The sequence below is a fragment of the Delphinapterus leucas genome, chromosome 1 (genome assembly GCF_059928025.1).
Source record: "Delphinapterus leucas isolate spDelLeu-1000000601 "Yukka" chromosome 1, BTC_Dleu_Yukka2, whole genome shotgun sequence".
Classification (NCBI taxonomy): Eukaryota; Metazoa; Chordata; class Mammalia; order Artiodactyla; family Monodontidae; genus Delphinapterus; species Delphinapterus leucas.
This window is the reverse complement of record NC_143129.1, coordinates 183345379-183366444: the sequence shown is the minus strand read 5'-3', so window position 1 is coordinate 183366444 and position 21066 is coordinate 183345379. Positions and strand designations below refer to the sequence as shown.

Here is a 21066-nt window from a genome sequence, read left to right as displayed (position 1 = left end):
CCCTAAACTGGGCGATGAATACAGAGCTGTGAGATGTCATATGTAATTTATATACTTTTTTACACAGCGTATCACAAAGTAAACTTGACTAAAAAAAGGGAAAAAGGCCAGGCGCAGGGTCTCACAACGCTCAACGAAGACCCCGTTTCTGTACCTCCCTCATCAGGGACCAGGCAGCCTTGGCCGGTTCTCGCTTCACGCGCATTGGCTCAGGCAGTCTCCCCGCCCATGTCCGCCCGCCAGCCAATGGGCGTGCGGGATCCGGGTCCACACCCCCGCCGCGCACCGCCCCGGGCCCGCGCCGCCTAGTGACGTCACGGCCCGGCCCCCGCACGTGACAGCGGCGCGCCGGGCTCCCGCTGGCCGTTGGGCTCCCGCTGACTGCCGGGCTCGCGCCGCAGAGGCAGGTGAGGCGCCTGTGGCCACGCGGCAGAGGGCGCGGGCCGAGGGAGCCAGTCGTGGGGGCGCGCGCGCATGGAGGCGGTGCCGGCGGCCGCCTGAGGACAACCGGGAGAGCGGAGAGGCCGCCTCGTGCATCCGTCAAGCCGCCTCGAGCCCGCGGCACCCGGCGGCTGCGGGCCGCGGAGCCGGCGCGGCCATGGCGACGGGCAGTCAGCAGAAGGAGAACACGTTGCTACACCTCTTCGCCGGCGGGTGAGTGTCCCGGCCCGACTCCGCGCCCCCGCCCCGCGCCCTCGGTGCGCCGGGGCCGGTTACCGGCCCTCCCGGGGCTGAAGCTCCGCCTGCCGAAAGAGGAAGTCCCGGCGTGGGGGTGGTGGGGAGCCCCGGGGGGAGCAGGGCCTGTCCCACCTCCTGGCCGCATCCCCAGAGGGTGATTTTACGCCGCGTGCGCCGCGCCCACGCCCACCCCCACCCCCATCCCCATCCCCATCCCCACGGCACCTCCAGCTTTTTCTCCTTTTAAACAGTTAGTGGCTGGTCTGACGAGTGTCACTCGGGGGCGGTCCTGCCTGGCCACGCTGCACTTAACGACCCTCTGCCTAGATTCTCCTCCTGGGCCTTTTCCCGAAGGCTCTGGGCGGTCTTGGGGATGCTTAGTTTGGCCCGGGAGTCCCTCAGGGTAGCGCAGGGGCGAGTTCAGATGGTCGAGAGGGCTGCCGGTATTGGGCATCAGCAGGGGCCTGGAAAGTGCTAGTGAACCGTGATGCAGCGGTCAACAACCTGTGGGAGAGCTGATGGGGGACCTCGGGACTAAGTGGAGTCGGGAAGGTGTGCTGAAATGCTTCTCACCTGCTGGTTGAAGCGTCCAACGTCAGAAACAACATTAAATCTAAGATGTGCCCTGTTTTGAAAGTATCATTAGCTTAATCGTCATGGCACCTTGAATTTTTTCAGTGGAGGCAACGTATTTTTAGGGAGGTGGGGTGGTAGGGGGTTAGGAAGGGAGCTGGTGTTTTTGTTTCTTTCAGAAAATAAAAGTAAAAATGTTTTGTATTAGTAATTTGTTTTCTTTTAATACAACCTTTAGGTCCTTTTGGAGTCTTGTAGATGTTTGGAGTCTTATTTGAGGACCTCACAGGCCTGGCACAGCCATTTTTAAGTGCAGGACATTCTGCATAAAGTAGAATTTATCCTGGATTATTATCTTGATTTGTGTATTTTAGTTGCAGCTTAGTGTTTTAGTTACTACCCAGATATGTTCCTTATTACAAACAAGTAATGGTTGAGAATTTATTTGCAAAAATGACCATGATGAAAGTGTTCCTGAGCGCTCTGTACTTTTTATCGTAGTGGATTACCCAGTTACGTTGTTTCTCCGGTCAGAAAATTGGTGGTTCTTCATACACAGGAACGATTTCTCATTCAGCTCTTCCCTATCAATCCCCCTCCTTTTGCTTCATCTCCCCCTTGATACTTACTTTGAGAGTAACACAAGGTTTGGGGAGGGATTCCTAAATTAAGACAGTACATTAATTTGTCATTGTGGGGAATTTTAAACAAGTTGACCATGTTATTTAAGTCATTTCTCAAGCTAAGAAGGATAGCTAATCATTTCCTTTTTAATGATTTTATACTCAGTGATTTTGATTTACAGTTTTTAAGTGAGGTGGTCTTTAAAAAAAGTCTTGTATTCCGAACTGGGAGAGTTACTTGCTCTGGAGCAGCCTCTGTGAGGCTTGCTTGGTAATTGATTCCCCTGTCGACATGAATCTCCCTACACGCCCTTCACAGTGCCCTCTGGGTGCTGATTCTCCTCCCGGAGCACCAGCCTCTTACCTTGTGATGGAGGAAAACTGCGGGAGCCAGCACAGCTCTGGACTGATTAAAACTTGGAGTTTATTAGAGGGGTGCCTGGGGCTATTGTAGTTAATAGGGTTCCTTTCCTTCATTAGCAGTTCGGGATTCCTTGCAGATATGCAAGAAAGAAAATAAATCTTCGAAAAGGATGCTTTCAGAGTAACTAATTGGATTTCGACTCATTCCCACTAGCCTAAAATATACTACTTCCATTTCTTTTAGGGAAAATCATTAAAGGAGCTAAGTATCAAATGGGTGTGTCATGTAGTGAAAATCAGTGGCGCAGTGGTCCCCCCCTGTGTGGTAGAGTGCTGTGTTGCTTTGCTCCAAGTAACTAGTTTCCACTGTTAAGCTGGCCTCTTTCCAAAGAACTGAGTACTTTCTTTGAAAAGGAGTCAGAGCCCCTGCTTTTTAAGGGGGGGCTCTGTGACATTTCTCCTGATTATTGACTAGCCGTTGGAAACTAACATCAAACAAGTTTAATGCTATAACTAACTAATGATACTGAGTAAATATTTTTATCAGGTGTAACAGGCTTATGAATAGTTGAAAATTAATTTTAGATCCTGGAAAGTAAAAACTACACCCAAAATAACTCACTGTCTTTTAAATTTCTTAAAAATTTTTTAAGCAGTTTTATGAGTTCTTTGCAAGGCAAAAATACTCATAAGTTAACCTGTAATAGGTATCTTTTTAACATAGTGTTGCCCTTTAAGAAAGAAGAGAACTGGAGGAGAAACACCCACAAACCAACACCTAGAAATAAGCACTTAAGAATCAGGTCTGTGTGTGTATATGTGCGCCAAATGTAATTTCATAGTTAATTTTAAAATAGGCTCCCGGGCTTCCCTGGTGGCGCAGTGGTTGAGAGTCCGCCTGCCGATGCAGGGGACACGGGTTCGTGCCCTGGTCCGGGAAGATCCCACATGCCGCGGAGCGGCTGGGCCCATGAGCCATGGCCGCTGAGCCTGCGAGTCCGGAGCCTGTGCTCCGCAACGGGAGAGGCCACAGCAGTGAGAGGCCCGCGTACCACAAAAAATAAAAAATAAAATAGGCTCCCATTCTTTATACATTGCTTCCTCCTTAGAAATATGTTGGGTTTTGATGGCAGCATGGTAGTGAGTTCGCTGAGTGTACTCCTAGTCGATCGTTACTGTTCTGTGGTCGCAGTGAAGAAGGTAAACACAGTTTCCAAGCCCAGTGACAGGGATTCAGGGAGGCTCTTACAGTGATTTATGACAGGGCTACCTAATTTATTCTGATTAAATAATTTCTTTCTGATCTTTCGTTGCTAATTTTTTGCCTTTATAAACTGGACATCCTTATGTGTACCTGTGTAGTTGTCTGATTATTTCCTTAGGATAAACCATTAGAAGTACAATTTCTGAGTCAAAACACATTTTTAAGGCTTTTGCTAGCTACCAGCATCTTCATAAGCCATCTCTTAGGGTGGTTTGCTTCTATGTGAGGGAACCTCATTCATTTGATGTCGATTTTTAGTATTTTTAGGGATTCTGCTGTTTTCTGCTTTCCTCCTATCGCAGAATCTGGGTAGTATTGTTGTCAAAACAAAAAACCTAAACAAATTTTTTTGTAAACCTGTCATTCCTTTTCTACTGTTTAAACCAGACCATTAAGAGAAACACTGAAATCCTCCGAAAGTGGCCCTTCTGTGTCTAGGCCTTATGTCTGTTGAGAAAAATCTCTTCTTAAACTTTCCCTATCAAATGACTTGGGAATTCTGGTTGTGCGTGTAGTGTTAGTGACGTCCTTCGCCTGCTGAACAAGCAACCAACGTGGCAGGGTGGCGATTCAGGAGAGTACTCAGCACCTGAAATAGCTGTGCGAAGCTGCCCTTAGATTAGAGGTTGATGGCCTCGATAATATGCATTAAGTCTTATTTTTATGGCATGGTTTTGTCATTAAATGTACTTACATAGCCTTTAAAATGTATTTTAATGGGGATACGGTATGTCTTTAAGGTTTTTAAAATATGTAACCTAAGATAATGTTCATAATTCAGTATTTCCCCCCATTACGGACAGCTGTCACCTGGTATACTCCTATACTGCCCTTGTCCCTGCCGATTTAATCTGTATCAGCTAATGGTCAGTTTTGAAGTGTTAGACACGTTAATATATCTGCTAAGGAACGATGTAGAGAAGATGCAAGATTTATTTGCAATGAAGAAAGAAGTTTTGATATAGTGTGCCCATTTATCTTATATAAGGCTTATATAAATGTATTAAAGCTATAAATTAACTTTGATTTCATCCAGTGTATTTCATATATGTGACATTTTAAAAAAATTTATTGTGTTTGGATGAAAGATGCCTGCTAGAATTTAAGCTTCATGAGGGTAGCACCCGTGTCTGTTTTCTTCACTGGTCCATCCTAAGTACACTGCCCACCCCGTATGTTAGAGATACTTCACTGATACTTGTTTAATGAGTAACTAATTGATGTGGCCTGTTAAATTGTCCCAAATAAAGAAAAGCAGTACTTTATTTGTGAATTATGAACATGGTTCTGTAGTAAGATTTGCTGAAACTGAATTGGCATAAGGTAATATTATTTTGGATTTGTGTGTTTGTGAAAGATAATGATTCTCTTCAGATTCAGCAGGTACTGTAGAGGTTTTTTAAATAAATTTTTTAATTTTATTTAGTTAGTTTTGACTGTGTTGGCTCTTCGTTCCTGCGCTCGGGCTTTCTCTAGTTTCGGTGAGCGGGGGCTACTCTTCGTTGCAGTGCGCGGGCTTCTCATTGCGGTGGCTTCTCTTGTTGCGGAGCACGGGCTCTAGGCGCGCAGGCTCGGTGGTTATGGCATGCAAGCTCAGTAGTTGTGGCACAGGGCTCAGTAGTTGTGGCTCGTGGACTCAGTAGTTGTGGCTTGCAGGCTCTAGAGCACAGGCTCAGTAGTTGTGGCCCATGGGCTTAGTTGCTCCATGGCATGTGAGATCTTCCCGGACCAGGGCTCGAACCCATGTCCCCTGCATTGGCAGGCGGATTCTTAACCGCTGCGCCACCAGGGAAGCCTACAGAGTTTTTTTATTCGGGTGCTGTTTCAGATTTTTTTTTCTAAATGAGGTAGAATATAGAAAATGGCATCTAAAGGATAGTTACCTGCATCAAAAAATACGTGTTTTGCTTTTACTGAGTGAATACAGAATTTGCATAATCAAAGTCTTCTAAGCCCTATGCTAGGTATTCAAATAAAACATTCCAGACAATTGTGTATAAAGAGGCACTCTTTTTTTTCAAGTAGTGACAATAGAGGTAGCAGATGAAAGGAGGAAATTACCAAAAGCTCCAAAGATTGGGATCACGGGGTGTCTGGCCGTATTATTAGTTAGTAGAATCCATATTGTAGTTAATGTATAAGCTGTGAGTCTGGAAACCAGTTTACTATCAGTTGGGTAGCAATTATAATAAAGAGCATCTTGGTCTTGGCTTTAGTGTCTAAAATGAGTGAGTGTATAGAAAACAGCTTCTTGTTGAAAACATCTAGGTTTTAAAATCCTCCTTGTTGCTTGAAACTCAGAGTTAAAAGGTAAAAATTTGTGTACATAATTTAAAAATTTTGTCTCTGATCACATAAAGATTGTAGATTAATGTAGTGTACATACTGTAGTAGTTAATAGTCCAGTTTTGCTCTGCTGTAAAGTGGAGGGGAGGAGTCTAATCCACAGGTGGAAGAAACAAGCAAGCCCTATGTGGGTAAAGGTAAACAGTTAAATACATCTTTATGTAATAAACACAAGACTTCAGTCCTGGGCAGGAAGAATGAGAGAAGGTAGAGAATGAGGGGAAGGGGAAGGAACAAGTAGTAAAAGATGAAAAAGGTGCAGAAAAATACAGGTAATGGGTTTTTTTTTTTAAGAAAATTAGGCAAATAGGTTTCAGAGAACAACTACCTCTTGTGGCTGCTTTGAGACATGTGTAATTTAACTGCTGAACAAGCAGCAACGTGGCAGGATGGTGATTCAGGAGAGTACTTAGCGTATTTTAGTGGTCCAGGATATGGGTATCCAATCAGAATTAGTCAGTTTCCTGACTGTGTGATGCCAGGACCACGTCACCATGAAACTCAATGTTGAATGTGACTTTTACTGCCTTCTGAGCATTGGCTACCCGGACCCTCAGCTGAACCTACTCTAAGACTTAGAAGGAGGTGGCAGAATTTGCCTGACTGCCATTGACCGCTGCACCCCAGGCTGTATATGCAGAGCAGAAAGCTTATGGTTGTCAGCATTGTGGCATTTGGAGTGTTGAGAGAGGCTTTTCCCGTCACTGTCCCCTTCCCTGTCACCAGCCCCTACTGGTCTGTAGACTGAGGGAGGTTGTGAGGCTGAGAGATGGGCACCTTGCTCTGTGTCCAGAGGCTTCCTGAAGGTGGGAGGCTGCTGCATTATCGGCCCATGCCAGCAGCATGAGAAGGGGCAGTGCGGTGTGCTTGAGAAGGACGTAGGGCTGACTTCCTACCCAGTGCCAGTCTTGTTGCTTCATGGTGGGTGTGGAAGGACACTAGTGGGCTCCATTGGCTTGGTGTCAAGGAGCATGGGGACCAGAGGAAGGAAGGACACCTAGTGCTGCCTGCAAGGTTCCCAGGCCAAGTTAGGCCAAAAGGAGGTTGGGGGCTGGACTGCTGGTGGGCCGAATACAGGGGTTCTCAGTGTCGGGGCTCTTGGGGAGATTGAGCGCCACCCCAGGGAGGCCTGCACACCATTTACACTGACTCATAACGTTCTCTGAGGCCACCAATATACGTAACACATGGCCAGGTGGACCCACAGCTAGACCTGGACAATTTACATAAGACTGCTTCTCTCCCAGTCCTCGTGCCCAGAGAGCCCTAAAAGGAAGGGAAGAAAAAAAAAGACAGAAGAGCAGACCAAGTCCCCTCAGTGTGTTCACGAGACTGAATTTGAACAGCTGCAAGGGTAGGAGAGGCAGGATTCGGTGGAGCACAGCTGAAAAGCAGTGCCAGGGAGGACTGGCCAACAGAGCGGAGGTCTACACCGTCTCTGAATGGAGATTCCTGAAAAGCTCCCTTAATGCCTTCTGCAGAGTCACGGTGGATGGGGCTTCATCCCAGCTAGTTGACCGGGTGAGGGTCCAGGCTAATATTGAAGGTCTTTGCATTGAAGAATTGAGAATTGACAGGACGGTTTTTTTCCTACAAAGAATATAATTTGTTGTACTCTGAAGTGCTTTGGACTCAACTTGACTAAATATCTCTAGAAAATTTGGAAAGCCAATCTAGAGAAGGCAGTGTTTTGATTCATATGATGTTATCTCCTCAGACTGATGAATGTCCAGTACATGGGGTTCGTGAAGAAAGAAAAAGCAGTTGAACTGAAAGATTAACGTTTAAAATTCTGCTGTGAAATGTCTTAAATTTCAGGAAGAATATTCTTTGGACAATTTAGTTTAATGTCAGAACTTGTCTTCTAATTAAGAGTATTTTCGTGAATTTGTATCCAACACAGCTTAATGATTTAAAATATCCTTTGGGGTGGCTTCCCTGGCAGTCCAGTGGTTTAGACTCCGCACTCCCACTGCAGGGGGCATGGGTTCGATCCCTGGTCAGGGAACTAAGATCCCGCATGCCAACCTGCATGCCAAGCTGTGCAGCCAAGAAAAAAAACAAAAGTCCTTTGGGTATTTTTCATCTAAGATTTTTTTTCCTGGTAGATGAGGAAGGGCTTAGCTACTCAGTTTACAGCTGGCAGTGCTTTCCCAGTTTTTAGTTGTTCCCCGCGATGCTGCGAGGCTGCCTCATCCCTCTTGTGGGAGAGGCACCTGGAGAGCCTCAGCTTGCCCTGAAGGAGGCCAGGACCTTTTCACCACCCCACCCCTGCCCTGGGCACGGTGTGTAATGTGTAGAACGGTGGCTGTGGAGTGAGTGTGGCCCACCATCCCCAGGAGGTGCCCGGCTCGCTATCGCTGGGCGTTCGCTTTGTTAGCAGGCACCGTCCGGCAGGCCATCCTCTGATCGGTGGCATTGGTGTGGATGGCAGTTGGCCGAGGTAAGGAGCACTGCTGACCTGGGGACAAACCAAAGGTGGTTGACCCGTGTCGTATTGGAACTTTTTGACTTTCTGATGAAAGAATTTACCCAAAGCTCTGTTTATTTTTTTATTTTTATTTTTTTTCAGCGACATGAAGTCAGGTTATTGACTTCAGATATTTCTTTATCTTACTCAGGAGCTTGTAAGTTTTCCATTGTTTAAAATGTTATACTGTTTTTCAAGCACATGGCTCTTTTTAAAAAATATTTATTTATTTATTTGGTTGCACTTGGGTGTTAGTTGTGGCAGGTGGGCTCTTTAGTTGCGGCACGCGGGCTTCTTAGTTGTGGCACGCAAACTCTTAGTTGTGGCATGCATGTGGGATCTAGTTCCCTGGCCAGGGATCGAACCCAGGCCCCTGCATCGGGAGTGTGGAATCTTAACCACTAGAGAAGTCCCGAACCTGTGCATTTTAATGCCAGGGATACAAAGATGAATACAACGCAGGTCCTGATCTTCAGTGTTTTCCAAAGAGTAGAACCTGTGTCGCTGGTGGTATGGGGGTGGGTTTAGATGGTACAGGACATTGTTACCTAGAACCAGCCCATCAGACGTGCAGTTTCGTGGATATTATTGTTTAAGAAAAGATGAAAGTAGGTATTCTAGGATAAATAGGTGAAAAATATTTAAATTTTAAGTTCAGGTAATATTTCAATATGAACAAATTGTAAAGGGTAGTTTGGGGAACGCTGACCCACAGAGACAGTGCATCTAATGACATCTCAGAGGATGAATTGATTAGTTCTGACTGAGGGAAACACAAGGACGTAATGATTAAAAAGTAAGCTTTAGTTTGATTTTCAATGGAGTCCAGATTAATCAGATTTTAATGAAAATCTGGGTTGTAATAAATACTGATTTTCAAAATAGTAGCATTACCTGAATAACTATTTTGTTTCACTGTGAAAAGATGCATTCTCTAGAATATTCATTGCAACATGAGAGTGAAATTGGAGATGACATGAACGTCTAACAGTAGGAAATAGGTTAAAATATTTTACACTGATAGAGAGGAATAGTATGCAACCATTACAAATGGTGGCGTAGGTGTCTATTGACGTGGAAAGACATTCACGATATCTAGATAAGAAGAAAAAAATGTGAGATTGAAAAACCACTAATGAAAAGCCCTAAAGGATGTACTAACGTGTTAACTAACAGTGGTTATCTTTTTAAGCTGCTGGGATTTCAACTAATTTTTTTTTAAACTCTTGGTATGCTCTAATTATGAGATGAACATAGGTACCTTTTTTTTTTTTTTTAACAGAGAAAAGTTCAGTTTCCCATTTCATCTGTGTACAGAACAGTTACAGCTTTTCTGATGCTGTTGTGATTTCTTCTCTTACAGGTGTGGAGGCACGGTTGGTGCTATTTTCACTTGTCCACTAGAAGTCATTAAGACGAGGTTGCAGTCTTCAAGATTAGCTCTTCGGACAGTCTATTATCCTCAGGTTCATCTGGGGACCATCAGCGGAGCTGGGATGGTGAGACCGACGTCAGTGACGCCTGGACTCTTACAGGTTCTGAAGTAAGTTCAGTGGCAATTCCAACTCCTACCCCCAGTCCCCCGCCCCCACTGTCAATGCAGAATGTTTATCAGGCCCATCAGATGGAATGTTCTGTTTGTACAGGCTTTGTCCAAATTTAAGAATTAGGTTTCTGTACCAATACCTTTGAACTTTGACCTTGCTCTCTTGGCCTGAGGGCTCCCTGTGTGCACGTGATCAACGTCCAAGGACAGTTAAAGTAAACCTAACAAAGCAAACCCAACATCCATGTTTAAACTGTTGCATCAAAGTGTTGCTCTTGCCCCAAATCTTCTGAGGGCTAGCGAGAAGCTCTGAGGTGGTAGTGAAATTAAAATTTTTTAAATTACACAAGAGGAGGGTTGTGAATATTTTAAGAGGAATTAATATGGAAATAAAATGTTGCAATTTTTTACTTTTTATTTGGAAATAATTTTACATTTATAGAAAAGTTGAAGTATATATTTAGTAAAATGGTCTTTAAAATTTTTGTTTCATACCTAGGCTATCTGCCTAATTTATTATTTTTACTGCATTAAAATATCTCATTTGTTTACAAAGTAGCTAAATATTCTTAGGTCAAATTTGGCTTATCAGTCTCTATGTGTAAGGCAAAATCAGTAATTCAGAAGAGCGCTTGGCAACGTCTGCGTTTTAGCTTAGGGCCTTGTGCTTTAAAAGAGATGTTCAGTGAATGATAGTTGACTTTGACTACGCTGACATTCAGAACTCTAGCACTGACCATTGGGAGAGCATGGGCGCAAGAGAGACACAGCTGTGTATGAGTGTGCGTGTTTAATTGGGAAGTGTTAGAAAAAGACGCAGTACAATGGAAGTGCTCTGTCGTAATAACCACAACGCTTCGCACTTTGGGCAGAATTCTGTCACATTTTAGATAAGGCAGGATGGATTGGAAAGCACTTAATTTATTTTTAGGTACGTTTTGTTTGTAAAACCGACTTCTGAGTCACTCAGGCACCCATGCCAAACACACGTATGAGGGTGCATCCAAGCTCGGGCAAGACTGGGCAGCAGGGCCAGCTGCCAAGGGCAAGGTCCCAAGTGGGAGAACCAGAAACCCAACTCGGGAAAGAGGCGGCTGCTACCCAAGACTCGAAGAGAATCTTTTTTTTTTTTTTTTTTTTTTTTTTTAATTGAACGCTGAGAAAGGTTGGGGAGGCACAAAAGGCAGAAAGTTAGGGGCAGGCGCAGGGAAGGCGGAAGCACAGAGACGGGAGGCACGCTTTGCTCTCAGTAAGGAGAGAGACAAGCCCGTTTCCTCCAAAAACATGGCTCTGAAGACACCCCATCTCAGTTCGCCTTTTTATAAGTGTAGTCACTAGCAGTGTCTCAAATGACGCCTTTCTTCTGAGGAACTTAAAATGCTTTGGACCTAGTGAAACAGGTAATTTGCCAACTCTGCTAACATCCAAGGTGAACTTCCTCTTACATGCTTGCCAACAACGCATGACTAGTGGATTCATCTACTTACTGTAACTGGGAAACTCTTGCCCGGAAGTTGAGGGTGTCACCGGGGCCAAGCCCGTAAGATAAATGGGACTGCTTCTCTAGTTCAAGTGTTTCAGGATGCGTGTTCTGCGCCCCTAGTACCTCTGTCTCTCTATCTCCAATAAATCTCTCTCCATGTATGTTTTTCCCCAGTTAGGACAATTGTTTACTAAAATGTAAACCAAAGGGGAAGAAGAGCCTCTCCATCTTTTAAAACACATGAACAGTGCCCCCACCGCTCGCAAGACAACCCATTTTCCTAAGTGGTCTGGTGAGAGACCTTGCCCCCTGCTCCATCCTCAGGAGCAGCGGAGAAGCTTCTGCCCAGATGCCTCCAAGGCCCATGCCCCACCCCCCAGTAAAAGCCAAAGCTACTTCCGGGGCCTGCCGGTCTCAGCACCCCTGTCACCCACCCTTCCTATTACTTCCCTGACTTCACCTCCTCGTATTTCCCCTCCCGAACCCTTTCGGCTGCATCAGCCTCCTCCTGTCCCTTTAAAAGACTGGGAACTCTGGAACATTCCACATCAGGGCCTTTCTACTGGACATTATCTGCATGGCTGGCCCTCAGTTGTCACCTTTGCGGGAAGGCCTTGCAGTGACCATGCTGTTGAAAACAGCCCTTCCATCACGCCCTGTGCCTCCTTCCTGCTTTATTTCTATCCACAGCACTCACCTCTATCCAACACACAGTGTAGTTTACTTATTTATATTGTTTCTTTTCTCTCCCTGCCCCCACCAGAACGGAAGTACCTCAGAGGCAGGGACTTCGGTTTGTTTTGACCACCAAGGTACCCCCAAGCACTGAGAATGCCGCCTGTCACACAGCAAGAATTCAGGACAAATAGAACATGGCACACCAGTAAGATACTGAATATAAAGAGCTTAACACACAGTCCTCCCCCCACTGTGTAAATAATAAATATTAGCTGCTATCATAATACATACTTTCTGTACTTTTGAAGCATAAGAATTATAACTGAGTTTCTTGGTAGCCAAGGCAAAAAGGGGACTCTCGTACTACATAATTCTCATCTGGAGAAAGCCCATGTGTTATTTCCTGTTAATCAGTCCTGAAAGCAGCCTGTTACCCAGTACTTACATCAGACAGTGTACCAGCATGAGAAGCATATCTTTTAGGATGCTTTAATGGAAGGTGACTACTTTTCACTTTACCACCACCCTCCTGGCTCATCTGGATCATTGGACTGCTTTCTGATTCTTCCACTTATCACCTCTAGGCTAGGGCAGAGCCAGCTCTTTATCCAGGAAATAGTAAACCGAGGACAGAGATCCAGGCCTTTTCTCTATGCCACAAAGCCCATCAAGGTTGTCTGTTCACAGTTTTAGAAGCCGTTGGGTTTATCAGATGATTATTCATTTAAAACTAAGCTGCTTATTATTAGTCTTACTCTTCCAAGAAGTACTGCATTTATCTTTTTTTTTTTTTTTAACTTCTTTTTATTTATTTATTTAATTTATTTTTATTTTTGGCTGCGTTGGGTCTTGGTTGCCGCTTGCAGGCTTTCTCCCGTTGTGGCGAGCGGGGGCTACTCTTCGTTGTGGTGTGCGGGCTTCCCTTGTTGCGGAGCACGGGCTCTAGGCACGTGGGCTTCAGTAGTTGTGGCACGCGGGCTCAGTAGTTGTAGCTCACGGACTCCAGAGTGCAGGTTCAGTAGTTGTGGCGCACGAGCTTAATTGCTCTGCGGCATGTGGGATCTTCCCGGACCAGGGCTCAAATCCGTGTCCCCTGCATTGGCAGGCGGATTCTTAACCACTATGCCACCAGGGAAGCCCAAGAAGTACTGCATTTAAAGACTTAGCAGACAACAGAATTTGTGTACAGGAAGTTTATTTTTCAAAGTACAAATCAGTGTTTGCTTGTGTCTCGTGTTAGGTTAACCTATTAGAGAAAAAATATTCTCCAATGGAGCATCAGTTACTGTTATATTTTGAATATAGTTACTTAAAAAGAAAAAAGGCAAGATGTTAAAACAATTAGGCTCTCAATATTAAATTTACCACGGGGTAATTAATAATCCTTTTATTCAGGCATCTGCCTTAAAATGTCTTAGGACTTAGTCTTCTTTTTTTTTTCCTAATCAGAACTCCTGTTCTTTAAACTACTTCAGGTTACTTTGTTTTTTGAAGTACCTCTTTGAAAAGTAATATGTTAGTGAGGTCGTTTCTCTTTTAAACACTGATGGGTTCAGATGAGAGCTTTGTCCTGGATTGGTCAGTGGTATGCATAGTATGATCTAAAATAGTGAAGAGAATGAAACGCTCCAAACAGGACTCTAATTTCTTTCTGCATTTCTTTCCTAAATGAAAGTTTCTATGACTGTGGGAAAATTAGTCTGAGTCCTAACAAGCTGAGGAGTACCATTTATAGTAGGAACTTGATTGTTCCAGAAAAGTTTTGTAAACATCCAGCTAGGTTAGCAGTTTGAATTACGTAACAGATTTGAGTTTTTGCCCACTGTTAATATGCGTAACTATGGAGACAGCCTTTCTGCAGTTCTTAAAAGGCCTGAGTCACTTGAGGATATGCGTTCCCTACTGCATTATAGATGAGCGGCTCCCAGCTCCCTGGAGCCAGAGATTCCCTTAATTGTGTGTAGGTGACCCCTGGGCCGGCTGCATGGTGAACATTCGTGGGGACCAAAGATGGAGTCTGAACTTTAAAAATTGTTGAATGTATTGACCGTTTGAAATCTTTTACATGCTATACTATAAGGTGTAGGTCACTTCAGGGTGTTATTTGAGAGAAGTTTTGGTTGAGAGAGCCTGGCTTTTTAAAAGCCCAATCCTGTTTTGAGAAAGAGTAACAGTAAAGTATTTAAAGTTGAAAACACTAAACTCTGATGCCTGTATTAAGGACCAAATGGCTTGGTTTTGGCCAGTGTGAAAATGCACTGAAACTCCGTGTCCTTCATTTGGAGTGTTAGGTTTACAGAAACCCACGAATTGTCTTTACCCCAACCCTTGTTTCGTGGCTTTGTGGGCTACAAACATGAGTTCAGTATTTTTATAACCTATGACCTATAGCTTTTTTTTAAGAACTTTTTTTTTTAAATTATTTCTAACTTACAGAAAAGTTACAGGAACAGTACAAATAACTTGCTTATATACTCTGCCTCAGGTCACTTTAACATTTTGCCACATTTGCTTATTTGTTTTTGCTCTATATACATACAGGTTTTTTTTTCTGAACCATTTGAAAATAGGTTACATTGCATTATGTCCCTTTACCCTTAATTCTTTAGCATTTATTTCCTACAAAAAGGATATTCTCTTAAAACCACAGTACAGTTTTCAAATTCAGGAAATTTAATATTGATGTACTGCTTTTTAACTAATCTACAGTCTATATTCCAGTTTTATCATTTATCTATTGTTAAGCGATTGATTTAGCACAAGGGTTAAATTTTGTTTTAAAACTCTGTTCCTACAAATATGTCTTCTGTTTTCAAGAACTTTTTCAGTGAGGCTTTCTGGGTTTTTTTTTGTTTGTTTAACTGCTTTATTAAGATGTAATCTACATGCCATACAATGTGCCCACTTAGAGCACACAGTTCTCCTGTTGTAGTATGTTCAGAGTTTTGTGCACCCATCACAACAATTCTAGAACGTTTTCATCCCCACTATAAGAATCCCCTAACCTGTTTGCAGTCACTCCCCATCCCTAGGACCCCAGCCCTAGACAACCAACTGCTAATCTTCCTTCTGTCTATATAGATTTGTCTCATGGATATTTCATCTAAATGAAATCATACAGCATATGGCCTTTTGTATCCAGCTCCTTTCACTTAACCTACTTTTTTTTTTTAAGATTTATTTATTATTATTATTATTATTTTTTTGGCTGTGTCGGGTCTTAATTGTGGCACACCGGATGTTTGTTGTAGTGTGCGGCTTCTCTCTAGTTGTGGCTTGTGGGTTTTCTCTTGTCTAGTTGTGGCGCGCAGGTTCCAGAGCATGTGGGCTCTGTAGTTTGTGTCATGCAGGCTCTCTAGTTGAGGCGCGCCATCTCAGTAGTTGTGGCGCATGGGCTTAGTTGCCCCAGGACCTGAACAGATATTTGGACACTCACATTCATAGTAGCCAAAAGGCAGAAGCAGCCCAAGGGTGAACAACATGAGGGGCATCCATATAATGGACTTATAATTTAGCCTTAAAAAGAAGGAAATTCTGACACATGCTATAACATAGATGAACCTTAATGACACTGTCCTGAGTGAAAGAAGCCAGTCAGAAAAGGACAAATACTGTAGGATTCTACTTGTATGAGATCCCTAGAGCAGTCAGATTCATAGAGACAGAAAATAGAAGGGTGGTTGCCAGGGCTGGGGTGGGGAGATGGAGAGTTAGTGTTTACTGGGTATGGAATCTGTTTGAATTTTATTTTATTTATTTTTTTAATACAGCAGGTTCTTATTAGTTATCCATTTTATACATATTAGTGTATACATCTCAATCCCAATCTCCCAATTCATCACACCCCCGCCACTTTCCTCCCTTGGTGTCTATACGTTTGTTCTCTACATCTGTGTCTCAATTTCTGCCCTGCAAACCAGTTCATCTGTACCATTTTTCTAAGTTCCACATATATGCGTTAATATACGATATTGGTTTTTCTCTTTCTGACTTACTTCACTTTGTATGACAGTCTCTAGATCCATCCATGTCTCTACAGATGACCCAATTTCATTCCTTTTTATGGCTGAGTAATATTCCATTGTGTGTATGTGCCACATCTTCTTTATCCATTCGTCTGTCGATGGACATTTAGGTTGCTTCCATGTCCTGGCTATTGTAAATATTGCTGCAGTGAACATTGGGGTGCATGTGTCTTTTTCAATTATGGTTTTCTCTGGGTATATGCCCAGTAGTGGGATTGCTGGGTCATATGGTAGTTCTAGTTTTAGTTTTTTAAGGAACCTCCATACTGTTCTCCATAGTGGCTCTATCAATTTACATTCCCACCAACAGTGCAAGAGGGTTCCCTTTTCTCCACACCCTCTCCAGCATTTGTTTGTAGATTTTCTGATGATGCCCATTCTAACTGGTATGAGGTGATACCTCATTGTAGTTTTGATTTGCATTTCTCTAATAATTAGTGATGTTGAGCAGCTTTTCATGTGCTTCTTGGCCATCTGTACGTCTTCTTTGGAGAAATGTCTATTTAGGTCTTCTGCCCATTTTTTGATTGGGTTGTTTGTTTTTTTAATATTGAGCTGCATGAGCCATTTATATATTTTGGAGATTAATCCCTTGTCTGTAATTTGCAAATATTTTCTCCCATTCTGAGGATTGTCCTTTCATCTTGTTTGTAGTTTCCTTTGCTATGCAAAAACTTATGTTTCATTAGGACCCATTTGTTTATTTTTGTTTTTATTTCCATTACTCTGGGAGGTGGATCAAAAAAGATCTTGCTGTGATTTATGTCAAAGACTGTTCTTCCTGTTTTCCTCTAAGAGTTTTATAGTGTCCAGTCTTATATTTAGGTCTCTAATCCATTTTGAGTTTATTTCTGTGTATGGTGTTAGGGAGTGTTCTAGTTTCATTCTTTTACATGTGGCTGTCCAGTTTTCCCAGCACCACTTATTGAAGAGACTGTCTTTTCTCCATTGTATATCCTTGCCTTCTTTGATAGATTAGTTGACCACAGGTGCATGGGTTTATCTCTGGGCTTTCTATCCTGTTCCATTGATCTATATTTCTGTTTTTGTGCCAGTACCATATTGTCTTGATTACTGTAGCTTTGTAGTATAGTCTGAGGTCAGGGAGTCTGATTCCTCCAGGTCCGTTTTTTTCCCTCAAGACCGCTTTGGCTATTCGGGGTCTTTCGTGTCTCCATACAAATTTTAAGATTTTTTGTTCTAGCTCTGTAAAAAATGCCATTGGTAATTTGACAGGGATTGCATTGAATCTGTAGATTGCTTTGGGTAGTAGAGTCATTTTCACAATATTGAGTCTTCCAATCCAAGAACATGGTATATCTCTCCATCTGTTGGTATCATCTTTAATTTCTTTCATCAGTGTCTTATAGTTTTCTGCATACAGGTCTTTTGTCTCCCTAGGTAGATTTATTCCTAGGTATTTTATTCTTTTTGTTGCAGTGGTAAATGGGAGTGTTTCCTTAATTTCTCCTTCAGATTTTTCATCATTAGTGTATAGGAATGCAAGAGATTTCTGTGCATTAATTTTGTATCCTGCAACTTTGCCAAGTTCATTGATTAGCTCTAGTAGTTTTTGGTTGGCATCTTTAGGATTCTCTATGTATAGTGTCATGTCATCTGCAAACAGTGACAGTTTTACTTCTTCTTTTCTAATTTGTATTCCTTTTTCTTCTCTGATTGCCGTGGCTAGGACTTCCAAAACTATGTTGGATAATAGTGGTGAGAGTGGACATCCTTGTCTTTTCCTGATCTTAGAGGAAATGCTTTCAGCTTTTCACCATTGAGAATGATGTTTGCTGTGGGCTTGTCAAATATGGCCTTTATTATGTTGAGGTAGGTTCCCTCTATGCCCACTTTCTGGAGAGCTTTTATCATAAATGGGTGTTGAATTTTGTCAAAAGCTTTTTCTGCATCTATTGAGATGATCATATGGTTTTTCTTCTTCAGTTTGTTAATATGGTGTCTCACATTGATTGATTTGCATATATTGAAGAATCCTTGCATCCCTGGGATAAATCCCACTTGATCATGGTGTATGATCCTTTTAATGTGTTGTTGGATTCTGTTTCCTCGTATTGTGTTGAGGATTTTTGCATCTATATTCATCAGTGATTTTGGTCTGTAATTTTCTTTTTTTGTAGTATCTTTGTCTGGTTTTCGTATCAGGGTGACGGTGGCCTCATAGAATGAGTTTGGGAGTGTTCCTTCCTCTGCAATGTTTTGGAAGAGTTTGAGAAGGATGGGTGTTAGCTCTTCTCTAAATGTTTGATAGAATTTACCTGTGAAGCCATCTGGTCCTGGACTTTTGTTTGTTGGAAGATTTTTAATCACAGTTTCAATTTCATTACTTGTGATTGGTCTGTTCATACTTTTCTATTTCTTCCTGGTTCAGTCTTGGAAGGTTATACCTTTCTAAGAATTTGTCCATTTCTTCCAGGTTGTCCATTTTATTGGCATAGAGTTGCTTGTAGTAGTCTCTTAGGATGCTTTGTATTTCTGTGGTGTCTGTTGTAACTTCTCCTTTTTCATTTCTAATTTTATTGATTTGAGTCCTCTCCCTCTTTTTCTTGATGGGTCTGGCTAATGGTTTATCAATTTTGTTTATCTTCTCAGAACCAGCTTTTAGTTTTATTGATCTTTGCTATTGTTTTCTTTGTTTTTATTTCATTTATTTCTGCTCTGATCTTAATGATTTCTTTCCATTTATTAACTTTGGGTCTTGTTTGTTCTTTCTCTAGTTCCTTTAGGTGTAAGGTTAGATTGTTTATTTGAGATGTTTGTTGTTTCTTGAGGTAGGATTGCATTGCTATAAACTTCCCTCTTAGAACTGCTTTTGCTGCATCCCATCGGTTTTGGATTGTCGTGTTTTCATTGTCATTTGTCTCTAGGTATTTTTTGATTTCCTCTTTGAATTCTTCAGTGATCTCTTGGTTATTTAGTAACGCATTGTTTAACCTCCAGGTGTTTGTGTTTTTTACGTTTTTTTCCCTGTAATTGATTTCTAATCTCATAGCACCATGGTCAGAAAAGATGCTTGATGTGATTTCAATTTTCTTAAATTTACTGAGGCTTGATCTGTGACCCAAGATGTGATCTATCCTGGAGAGTGTTCTGTGCGCACTTGAGAAGAAAGTGTCATCTGCTGTTTTGGGATGGAATGTCCTATAAATATCAATTAAATCTATCTGGTCTGTTGTGTCATTGAAAGCTTGTGTTTCCTTATTTATTTTCTGTTTGGGTGATCTGTCCGCTGGTGTAAGTGAGGTGTTAAAGTCCCCCACTATTATTGTGCTACTGTTGATTTCCTCTTTTATAGCTTTTAACAGTTGCCTTATGTATTGAGGTGCTCCTATGTTGGGTGCATATATATTTATAATTGTTATATCTTCTTCTCGGATTGACCCCTTGATCATTATGTAGGGATCCTTGTCTCTCGTAACATTCTTTATTTTAAAGACTATTTTATCTGATGTGAGTATTGCTACTCCAGCTTGCTTTTGATTTCCATTTGCGTGGAATATCTTTTTCCATCCCCTCACTTTCAGTCTGTATGTGTCCCTAGGTCTGAAGTGGGTCTCTTGTAGACAGCATATATATGGGTCTTGTTTTTGTATCCGTTCAGCAAGCCTGTGTCTTTTGGTTGGAGCATTTAATCCATTCACGTTTAAGGTAATTATTGATATGTATGTTCCTATTACCATTTTCTTAATTGTTTTGGGTTTGTTTTTGTAGGTCCTTTTCTTCTCTTGTGTTTCCCACTTAGAGAAGTTCCTTTAGTATTTGTTGTAGAGCTGGTTTGGTGGTGCTGAATTCTTTTAGCTTTTGCTTGTCTGTAAAGCTTTTGATTTCTCCATCAAATCTGAATGAGATCCTTGCCGGGTAGAGTAATCTTGGTTGTAGGTAGGTTATTCCCTTTCATCACTGTAAATATGTCATGCCACTCCCATCTGGCTTGTAGAGTTTCTGCTGAGAAATCAGCTGTTAACCTTACGGGAGTTCCCTTGTATGTTATTTGGCGTTTTTCCCTTGCTGCTTTCAATAATTTTTCTTTAATTTTTGCCAGTTTGATTACTATGTGTCTCAGCGTGTTTCTCCTTGGGTTTCTCCTGTATAGGACTCTCTGCGCTTCCTGGACTTGGGTGGCTATTTCCTTGCCCATGTTAGGGAAGTTTTCCTCTATAATCTCTTCAAATATTTTCTCCAGTCCTTTCTCTCTCTCTTCTCCTTCTGGGACCCCTATAATGTGAATGCTGTTGCGTTTAATGTCCCAGAGGTCTCTCAGGTTGTCTTCATTTCTTTTCATTCTTTTTTCTTTATTCTGTTCTGCAGCAGTGAGTTCCACCATTCTGTCTTCCAGGTCACTTATCCGTTCTTCTGCCTCAGTTATTCTGCTATTGATTCCTTCTGGTGTATTTTTCATTTCAGTTATTGTATTGTTCATCTCTGTTTGTTCTTTAATTCTTTTAGGTCTCTGTTAAACATTTCTTGCATCTTCTCGATCTTTGCCTCCATTCCTTTTCCGAGGTCCTGGGTCATCTTCACTATCATTATTCTGAACTCTTTTTCTGGAAGGCTGCCTATCTCCACTTCGTTTAGTTGTTTTTCTGGGGTTTTATCTTGTTCCTTCATCTGGTACATAGCCCTCTGCCTTTTCATCTTGTCTGTCTTTCTCTGAATGTGGTTTTTGTTCCACAGGCTGCAGGATTGTAGTTCTTGCTTCTGCTGTCTGCCCTCTGGTGGATGAGGCTATCTCTGGAATCTGTTTGAGAAGATGAAAAAGTTCTGGAGATGGATGCTGGTGATGGTTGTACAACAGTGTGAATGTACTTATTGCCACTGAACTATACACTTAAAAATGGAAAATGGTAAAAAAAACTATGTACCACAGTAAAAAAGTTTTTAAAGAAAAAGCAGGCACAGTATTCTCTTTGAACCTGAGATACTAAGCGTTAGCTTTAAAGAGCAGTCATCGTCCCATGAAAGTTACTGGATTCTTCTGTTCCTCATTTCCCTGTTT

At 42.3% G+C, this 21066-nt stretch overlaps 1 protein-coding gene across 4 annotated transcripts in view; it reads left to right on the top strand.

The window, feature by feature from the left end:
- Positions 1-335: 335 nt before the first annotated feature.
- The window catches only part of SLC25A33 (solute carrier family 25 member 33), a 33377-nt gene continuing 12646 nt past the window's right edge, over positions 336-21066 (top strand). For 2 of the 4 annotated variants that reach the window (XR_016389087.1, XM_089901835.1), the window contains exons 1-2: positions 336-654; positions 9681-9860. Coding sequence is in view for 3 of the 4 variants with exons in the window: in XM_089901835.1 (XP_089757961.1) it covers positions 599-654; positions 9681-9860 (236 nt within the window). In the remaining variant the exon portion in view is untranslated. The remainder of the gene's footprint in view (positions 655-9680; positions 9861-21066) is intronic. The other 2 variants (XM_089901829.1, XM_022598569.3) reach the window with 2 other exon arrangements.